At 40.6% G+C, this 10531-nt stretch overlaps 1 protein-coding gene across 1 annotated transcript in view; it reads right to left on the reverse strand.

Annotated features, from left to right (window-relative positions):
- PHLPP1 (PH domain and leucine rich repeat protein phosphatase 1) overlaps positions 1–10531 on the reverse strand; it is a 220530-nt gene that overhangs the window by 209288 nt on the left and 711 nt on the right. The window contains exon 2 of the mRNA XM_046672022.1: positions 9181–10487. Within this exon, the coding sequence (XP_046527978.1) occupies positions 9181–10487 (1307 nt within the window). The remainder of the gene's footprint in view (positions 1–9180; positions 10488–10531) is intronic.

Consider the following 10531-nt stretch of genomic DNA (forward strand, 5'->3'; position numbering starts at 1 on the left):
AAGGGATATGAACAAGCTATTTACAAAAGAAATATGTTACCAATATGTGAAAAAAAAGTTGTACATAATTAAGAACTGCCAATTTTTTTAAATCGAGATTTTCCCCCCCAAGACTATTTACTCCAACCACCCCCTCCCATCCATAAATATGACTACCACCTCCCATCACATCCTACCTCAACACTCAAAGGAGAACATATGTGTGTGCACGTATCACATATGTGGTGGGGAGGTGTAAGAAAGAGAACAGGTCTCCTCGAATTACAGTAGTGTTTACATCTTCCCATAAGGAGAGATCCTTATTACATAAAACTGACTGTCAGCCGCCCCTAGCCATACCCCCTCTCTAAGAGACCATCAAGAGAAATTTCTCCTCTGCTTCAGCATCTGGAGTACATATTCTGTATGTCAGATGCAATGTATTTTTACCCCTTTGTGCTTCTGCACTTTAAAAATCTCCTTCCTCAGTCATCTCTGAGGAATTAATTGACTCAGGAGATTAACTTCCATATAAGGGAAGCGAAAACTTTTGCTAAGATAAATGATTAAAATGAAACCTAATATAAAAGGGAATCTCCCTCTCTCACCCCTAAAAAGATTCACAAACTGTCTTTTTGCTAATAGGATTAGGATATATCTTTCTCCGTCTCTCTTTTTTTTTTTAGAGGGAGAGGAGATATTCAAAGGAGTAGCAGATTTCATAATAGAGACTTCCAAAACCAGCAAACAGCAAAAGCCCAAAGATTACTGAATTAAGTTCTTTCAATTTTTTAAATCACACAAAAGTAGAACTGTAGGTGTACCTGAATAAGCTATGTGCATTTAATTGTGAGAAGACATGTTTTTTTCTTTCAAAAAAATTGCTGAAATAAAGAATATAATGAATACTGTATCCTTTTAATAAACATATGTCTGTATGGGAATTTTTTTCATTCAAAATCTATTCTTAAATTTTTCTCCCAAATATTAAAAAAAATTCAGTGATTTATTTTTTCAGTATTTCCATTCTTCTAATAATTTCAATTTCAAAGTACTAGACAAATCACCACTGACTTTCTGATTTCCTATCACTGTAACTCTTCTCAGTCAACTTTAAAGTTCTAGTATAAATCCCCCAAGGGGTAAGAAGATCACTGACAAAGTCTAATTTCCCTCTATGCATTTAAAACACCCAACTATTCCATTAGAAGCTCGCTCCATATAATCTGTCAAAGGGATATGCAACCTCCCAAAAGCACTGATTAGAATGAAAAGAAACTAGAAACACCTTGAAGTAATAGAGAAACCACCAAATGTGTAAGACACTCCATTTTTTTAAACTTTCATTTTGAATAGTAAATATAAGGAGGCTCCAAAGACATTAAGTATACAAATTCATAGCGTGGGGGAAAAAGAAGAATGGACAGATAATCCAAATCCTGAGTGCTATTCCTAATTATGAGACTGACTTGATCAATGATCTTGGACCACTTCACCCTTATGGACTTGCTTTCCCCATCTATAAAAATACAGAGGTTAGAATCTCTACAGGATCCTAAATTCTAAATCTAATCAAAATAACCATATGAAAATTTCATTTTCTTTAAGGGTTTTTTCTTCTACTCACTCTAGGCAGAAGTAGACAGGCTCACAGCTCACTGTGATTAAAGCTAACAAACCAGCAAGTTTTGTACATTTGGATACAGAGTCATCAGTATAGTAAACTTTATAAATTGGTTGACGAAAGTATCTTGCTTTATAAGTCAACTTAAGAAAAGAATCTTACGTTAACTTTAAAAAGGATGTATTTCTTTAAATTCATCTCTAGCATGCTGAAGTCTGCTTTGAGGAGCAGGGCTGGCAGGGAGAGGGTAAATCAAACATTATCTATTCTGTCATTAGTCCTAACTTACACCAAAAAGGTAGTCTGCTTTGGTTGGCAACCTCAGCTGGCTTGTGTATATTAGGTCCAAATCCATTCCTTTCTCCCTGGGAAAAGGCAGGGGATTTGACTTGTTTTAAACCCATGGACAGGTCTTACAGAACTTAAAACAACTACAACTCTTAGTCCTTCTAATTTGAAGAACAGGCTCTCTAATGGAGCACCAGAATGTTAAGAGTTGGAAGAGATCTTAGATTTATTCTACTCCAAGCTCACTGTTTTACTGATGAGGAAAGCAAAGCCCAGGATAGGCTGAAATGAATGCCCAAAGTCATACCAAGTTTCCCAACTCTCAGACTAGTTTCTTCAAAGTACAGACCATTTTCTCCCAAAGTGTGAGATAAGACAATACAAATTATTTCCCAAAGCTGTTTTTGAAAAGAACAAGGTTACTTTCACTCAACCCCAGGACACATCAGCCAAACTCAAGAACCATAATGTAGCACCCATTCAAGCACTAAGGTACAGCCCGACGAGCTCTCAAAATGGATGGATGGGAACAAAGAAAGAATTCCTTAGGAATATTTGGAATATATTTCTCATAATTAGCAATAAAGGCAAAAAACTGGTCTGTGTCTGAAACGTCACACTTTGGACCATATGTCAGGAGTGAACTGATTGTAAACTCCAGATAATTATTAAATAGGCAATGAACACAAGTATAGACCATATTTCCTTTTGTTGTATTTAAAAACATGCTTCATATCTGAAAAGAAAGCCCAAACATTCTAACATATTGTGAATGGAGGCAAGTATATGAAAAGATTCATTCTCCAACAGCTCTTCCTCAGATGTATAAGTGAGAAGAAAGAGACAGCAACAAATACAACACTCTTCCCACTTGAAAAGAATGCAGGAAAAAAACCTAAAAATAAAAATCAACCAATTCAAATTACCTCGAACTTCAAATTTCTAATTAGATTTTTCACTCATTATTGAAATGGTCCAAAATAAAATTATTTCAAATTTTAATCAGTCTTCAACTGAATGCTTTCACATAACTAGAAATGAAACTACTTTACTTTTAGCAAGCTTCATTTGGGAAAGTATATACCAAAAATTCTGGATTTTTCTGTTTGTTTTTTGCTAAAGTATTGACATTTACAAACTCATAAAATACACACAACCCACAAATAGAGTATTTCTCTCCATTTCCTATAGAACTTTTAGGTTCCAAACTCAGAGGCCACTGGACTTGTACCTCAACCAGACACTTTACCATTAAATACATTTTACAATATATTAAAGCAGTCTCAAATGTAAAAATACAACAGGGAAACAATTATCTCAGCAAGAATGTGGCATTATGAGATGGTCTGCTTTGTTTCATTTAACATACTAAAAGGTACACCAGGGATATATATATTATATACATAACATACAACAAAATCAGCTCTAAATCAAAGTGTAATAACATAACAAGACTTCAGCAAACTAGTAACTGTTATCATGCTCAATTCTAAAGCACAATATCATATCACACAACTTGAAAGAGCTATTTCAGTTAACTAAATATTCTAATGTTCTTTAATCAAAGTATCGTTAAAGTCTATTCTTTCCAGATCCTTGAGTTTCAACTTATCAAAATTTTCCAAAGCCTAGAGCTGAAGTTTCATACAAATCCAAACACAACCAGTGACACAGACTTATGTCATAAATACCTAATATGTCTAAAGAATCCACATGGTCTATTGTTTTGTTTTGTTTTAATCATACCATCTTTAGAAAACCAAAGGTAAGTATAAAAAAAATGGTTTTCCTTAGAAGCACAGAGACATGAGGCCAGATTCAAAACCCCTCATTACCAGTGTTGTACCAGATGCCTGGGATTAAAGGGGTGGAGTGGGTTTTAAAAGGCGGGATTTTTTTAAAAAAGGCTTCATTTTCCCAGACTGTTTTGGACATTTTGATAACATCTCTTTCTCTTTTTCAAAATGTCAAGCGTTTTTAAAGGAAATGCTTTTCTACTGAGTGGCTTCAGGGTCGCTCCACTTTCACAGTACAACAATTAAACTCTTCTCCTGTCCAGATAGTCTGAACTGTGTTCAACCCTGGCACAAAACAAAATCATTAAATCTAAGATGCCTCATTTGACAGATGTCTCATTAAATTCATCTCGGAGCTGAGGTAAGAGATACCTTTGAATGCGGGGGTGCGGGGACACCTGTTAACTTAAGAAAACTTTGAGAGAGAACTGATCTCTCAAAACCCACAGAGAGCTTCACTGACGTGAAACAGAAGATATTGACAGTATGTGGCACATCCAGAGTCTCCTGCCATGGGAGAAATGCCTCTGTGCTGTCTGTGTGTTTAACACATCCCTGGGGACCCAAATAGGATGGAAGGCTGAAGAATCAGGGCATACACCACCAGCTGCTTCACAAAATTCCACAAATTGAATTCAACAAATGTTTAAAATGCCAAATATTATTCAAGGCTTGGATCACATACAATGTCAAGGAATGTTATGTTACCAATAAATCAAATTCAGAGTTTCAAAATGAAAGAGAATAAAGTCACAACAAAAACACCTTACACTTCAAAAAACACTAATAATCTTTGGATAACCAATCATTTTAAGGTGGTTGATTTAACAAAAAGATACAACTGTCAACACAGAAACTTTACAAACTCCCTATAATTATTTCAATGAGCACAAAAGACGCACCACTTTAGGAATAACTATGAAATTCAGGGAGAATAGCTTACTCTCTAGCTCTATATAACATATGAATTACAAAAACTGTACAATAGCATAGTAACACCAATAAAGCACTAATGATCACAAAAGGAGAAATAATTCTATTTTAAAATGAAAGGTTTAAACAAACCTTTCTTTCACAATCAGTATTTTCAATACAATTCAAGCCTTACAAGCAAGGCTATGTTTTAAAGGAACGGAATTGTCACACCTCCACCCTCAAAGCTTATCCACTTTTTAGATGAAGTATTAATTCTCTAAACCCAATGAAGATTTAAGGTTTAACAAATGAGATATGCTTGAATAAGAGAATAAAGCATCATTAGGTAAACTTAATTTCATATCAACTTAAATGCAAGTATGACTATTTGCAACCAGAATATTTAGAACACTTTAATATATTTTCTGTATTGCCTACTGATTTGCCAGTTTTGGTTCTTTACATTTTTAAAGGCAGCATGATAAAAACAGAACCATCCACATTTCACGAGGAATATCACTTTGGACTAGAGGATAATATCACCTCATTATCAACAAAAATAGCCTATTTTCTGAATGCTTTTAACCAAGTGAAAAATTCAAGTGTAAATGAAATTCAGCATTGTTTCATGGAAAGTGATATGAATTGCAAAACAGAATATCCAAGCTCTCTCTTCTCAGCTCTGCCAAGGACTGAAAAACCACAAGTGAGCGTCAAACCTCTCTGTGCACCAGTTTCTCTATGTGAAAGGAGGATTGACACCAACTCCTCCCTAAAAATGCTTCTGAAAGGACAAATGAGATAATTTCTGTGAAAGCCCTTTAAGATTTCTGAAGATAAACCCATCATATTAATAGACGTCATCACACCACAGTTATGAAGGAAATGACAGAATGCACTTTCCATCAAAAACAACAAATATAAAATTTAAATATAAAAAAATAAAGTTAAACCCTTTGTTCTTAAAACCAAAAGGAGTGTTCAAGCACACACTAGTGTCACATGTTCATACCACGTTACCCAATACTGCTGTAATTATAGTAATAAGAGCCTGCTCGTCAATATTACAGCTTAATGCTGAACCACCCCTTCTTGGTTTCCCCGTAGGAAACCATGTAAGGTCTGATCATTTCCAGAAGAGAAAAAGAGAATATGAGAGGGGTAAGGAGATTGTTCTCCTGAGCAATCCCAAGAAGTCACACATAAAAATACCTTGTCCAAGATTCACTAGGCACAGGGGGTGTGCTCCCCATTCTGTCAACATCCTTCCCCTCTACGACAATTTGAACTGAAATAGCTAGACTACTAAATCTAAAGGGTAATAGAAAAGAGTCAAAAAATATAGTTTCATACTGCCCTTGATCAATGACTCAGACTCCCCAGGGAGTCCAAAACACAAGCTCATTAATGTTTTGAAGTCCATAACTTACATCAAGCAATCTAAACTCTTAAATCTTTTTAACCTAAAATTACTCTCTTTCAGGGAAAATTTATGACTGATTTTAAAAGGAAATTAAATTTTAATGTACTTAACATACTTAAGATAGTTAACTTCAGATAAAGCCACTTAAATTTTTTCATATTTTAAATCAGCTAAGAATCTGGTTGCTTGATAGGTGCAATAACAATTCTGAAACTAAGTTTTCATTAACAACTCTGGTAATAAGATAGTACCTTTTGTCCAAAGCCTTCTACTTCATTACTTTCATTTTACTTTACCCAAATAAGTATTTAAAAATTCAAAGCAACCACAAATGGCTTTCAAAGCCTTTTAAGAATAACTTGAATCAGGTTATAAATACTAAAATTTAATTGAAAGGTCACCCTGAGAATGAAAGTTCTCTGCTGGACAAGAACCTCTCAAAAAAACAGCTGCCTAGACAAATGAGATGGACAGCAAGTAATGAGCTCAATTTAAATATAGGAAAAGATTCAAAAGGACTCAAAGGCAACTTCCTACTCTATCCTTAACTTCAACTACACATATAAACAAAAAGATACGCAGCAATAAATTTAAGAGTACGTTATATGTAAAATTATAAAAACAAATGTGGTAAACCACACCTCCTTAAAGGGTGTCCTCTAAAACAAACACTAATTCTCTTCTTCCTAGGGAAAAGAATTACCATCAAAATGTAACAGTTCCCTGTTGGGTGTGCTGCATTCCATTGCAGCATAGGGGTAATTTCTAGGAATCTCCTCCAGCTTGGTGCAAACCTTCATTACATGTGAAGTCTTGACAACGTCCCCATAATTAGCGAGACCACCTTATAACAAGGCCCTTTTGTTCATTAATAACTAAACTTCCTTGCAAAAGTTCAAGTGGACTCACTCTATGCTAAATTTTGTTCAATGGCAAATGAATATCAACACAGACATTTGATACACTAATTTAGACTTAAAATAACTTCAACTTGGTATAAAAACCAAAATAAGCAACTAGACATCTTCATAACAATCAAGCATCTTCCTTCTAGGACACCTGTACACCGGCTTCACATTCAAGAAGAGGTCAGTGTGTGGCTTTCCCATTTTACTAGTCATTTTTACGAGCGTATACACAGAGGCATCTATGTATTTATGCTGTGCATACAGAAATAAAGCAAATAAATTCAGAATGAAGTAACAATTAATGCTTTTCATAAACAAAAATCCAACAAGATTTAAATGACCACACCAGAAATTTAAGATTTAACCAAAGATAATTTGTCCCTTTTTTGTTGAGATAAGTTAAAAAAAAAAAACTGTGTAGCATCCACCTAGAATATTTTAGACACACTGGAAGAGACAATCGACGAGATTCAAAGATAAATTTCATGACTATGACACCCAAAACCTATCCCATGGACATTTACTGTAATCAACATATTCAATCATGAGGAAAACAAGGGATGCAGAGCTCTTTCCATATAAAATATGTTCAATACTGTTTATTTAACATATCCCTGCTTTATATATATTTCCTTCAATGTAATTAGTTTGGTTATAAGGGCATTTAACATTCTCATGTTAACAAAATATTCTCATTCCAAGTACGATTACCATATAATGCTTTTGTAAAATAACTATTTTACAAATTACATGAGCTACCGGAGAAAATGACATAGATGTAGCTCTTATGTTAAAAAAAAAAAAGAATACACACCTATTTTCAAAGCCATAAACTTTTAAAGGCATGTCATTCAGTTGGGACATTATCTTCAGACACTGCAAATGCTATTGTATTATGATATGATTTTCTTTATAAGGCAAAAATCCATCAGATATCCACCTGAATTACAGAAAAACTTGAAACTTAGAGGAACACCTCACCAGGAATTCTACTGGTCTTGCATATTTCAACGTGAGAGTAAAGATTTCTTCATTCAAACTGACTAAACTGCCGCTAAGACACAAGTTGGACCAAAAACATATTAAATTAGAAAGAATGGCTACAGCTTAATGAAGTTACAAGTACGATTATTTTTCCACCATCACCTACAATCTAGAATAGTAAAGCTGGAGAAGATACAACTCTTCCGATTTAATTTTGCTATGCTAACTTTATTTTAAATAAAAGTGCTTATCATTAAGAACATAATGCTTCAAACCAGAGGAAGAAAAGGATGCAAACAACTTACAAACCTCCAAAAGAACAACCAGGATCTATAGATCCCTAATTTAGTATCCACCAAGCCTTCAAGCAAAAGAGAAACATTAGTTACCCCTAGTCAAGAATTTGATCTAATGTCAATTATATCTCAATAACGCTGGAATGAACAAATAATAGAAAAATAAAAACGGATTTTAATCTAGAACTGAAAAAAGAATGAGGAGGATTTTAGATCACATCTCAAAAGAGGCTGACCACTTAAAGTCTTATTGTGATCCCTTTTCCAAGCCACCTTGCAATGGTCAGTTCTGGCTATAAAGGGTGGAAATCAGAATCACTTTCGATGCAAGAATCAAACTTGCAGAGGAGATTGAAATAAAGCAAAAAAGCGCTGGGGAAAAGTATCACTAAAAAGGATCATATCTGTTAAGTTTCTAACGAGGACTAAATGGGCAATTAAGCCTGACAGAGGGCCGCCCGAGTGCACTGGGTGACAAGGAAGGAGCTGCCGGGGTATATCACAGCTAGAATGGCAACTAAGGATAGCCCAACGTAGGGAGAGTGTTGTAGGGCGCTTCTGTGCTCATTTTCCTCTGTTGGTACTAACTGCACGCGATAGTTTACCTGAAAATCCCAAACTGCCTCAAAGCCAACGTGCCATGAGGAGAGGCCCGAAGGCAGCACCTTCATTGTTGAACGTACCACTGCCTCTTCCAGTCTCTGCTTCCCCGACTTCCCGGTGGTTCGGCCCCCTCCTCCACCTCGCTTCCCAACCTCTGAACCCTCAAGATTGACACAACTCGCGGACTCTAAAATTGCTCAATTTAGTATTACACAGATGGCACGGGAAAGCTATAAAGAAGCAACAAAGACTCCCGAGGACCTGCGCTTCCTCTCGGGTTGGGCCACCGGACGGCCATTCGACTCATTTCTCGGTGCCTGGAAGTGCTGACAGGCGCCCGTCACAGCGCAGGGGAGCTCCTTACCTGCATAGAAGCGGATGAGGCAGCCGATCTCCGAGTCCATGCCCTCCTCCTGCACCCTCCACAACTCCCCAAACCCCAGCTGGAAGAGGTAGTCATTTTGGATCTGCAATGGCTTCTCGTCCGCCTCCAAGCGCCGGGTGGTCTCTCCGTGCAGCTGCACGTACAGGGTGGGCGGCGGCAGCGCCTTCTCCGGGGTGGCCCCGGGCCCACCCGGAGTCGACGGGGGGCGGCCAGGGGCCACGGCTGCTGTCGCCTTCTCCTCCCGAAGTCGATCGCGGGCGGCCCCGGCCGGGCCGTCGACGCCCCTCGGCGCTTTCGGCTGCGGCGGCGGCGGCGGGGAGGCCGTCGGGGAAGGCGGCCGGGCGCCCGCTCCGGGCCGGGGCTGCGCGGAGCGGCCGGGCAGGCAGGGCTGGACCGGAGCCCCCGTCGGGGCCGGGGCGGGGTCGGCCTCGAGCTCCTCGGACGACGAGGCGGAGCCGCCGCCGCTGCTGTAGGGGTCGAGCTGGTCGGACACGCTCTCGGCGCTGGGGCTCAGGCTGAAGCTCTCGGTGTCCGAGGCCGGGCCCGCGGCCGCGCCGTCCAGGGGCCGCGGGGCGCCCGGCTCGCCGGGGCTAGAGTCCGAGGGCGCGGGGCTGGCGCGGGAGGCTCGGCGCGCCCACCCGGCCGGGGGGCCGCCGGGTAGCGGCAGGTCGACGGGAGGCGCGCGCGGCGGGCCCCCGACGGCAGGAGGCCCGGGGTCCCGTGGCTCGGCGGGCGCCAGCCGCGGGCCAGCGTCGGGGGGCGGCTCGGCGCCCAGCACCTTCACCACGCCGCCGCCCTTGTGGCCCAGTTGGAGCAGGCGGGCGGCCACCTCGCCGGCCGTGGTGTCCAGCGTGCAGAGCACCGGGCGCAGGTAGGTCGAGGCCATGTGGCGGTCGAAGACGTGCACGCAGCCCCGCCGGAGCTGGTGCCTCACCCAGTCCCGGTCCGACGGCTGCAGCTGCAGCATCTGCCGGTGCTTCAGGAGCAGCGTCTTCCTGTCCAGGCTCCGGGTGCACAGCGATGCCGAGGCCGAGCAGGAGGCGGACAGGCCGGCGGCGCCCGCGGAGTGCGAGGCGGCGGCGGCCGAGCACGACGACGAGGACGAGGACGACGACGACGAGGCGGCGGCGGCCACGGACAGATTCCGCTTCAGCCGCCCTCTCCGCAGCAGAAGGGAGTTGGCGCCGCCGCCGGCCCCCGGCCCCGGGACAGCCCCGCCGGCGGGGGGCTGGGGCGCGCCGCGCCGCCGCCTGCGCCCCGCGCCTCCCGCCGGTAGATCGTTTGTCCTAGTTTTTTTTTTTTTTTTTTTTTTTTTTTTTTTTTTTTTTTT

Source organism: Equus quagga, chromosome 9 (assembly GCF_021613505.1).
Source record: "Equus quagga isolate Etosha38 chromosome 9, UCLA_HA_Equagga_1.0, whole genome shotgun sequence".
NCBI classification, from domain to species: Eukaryota; Metazoa; Chordata; class Mammalia; order Perissodactyla; family Equidae; genus Equus; species Equus quagga.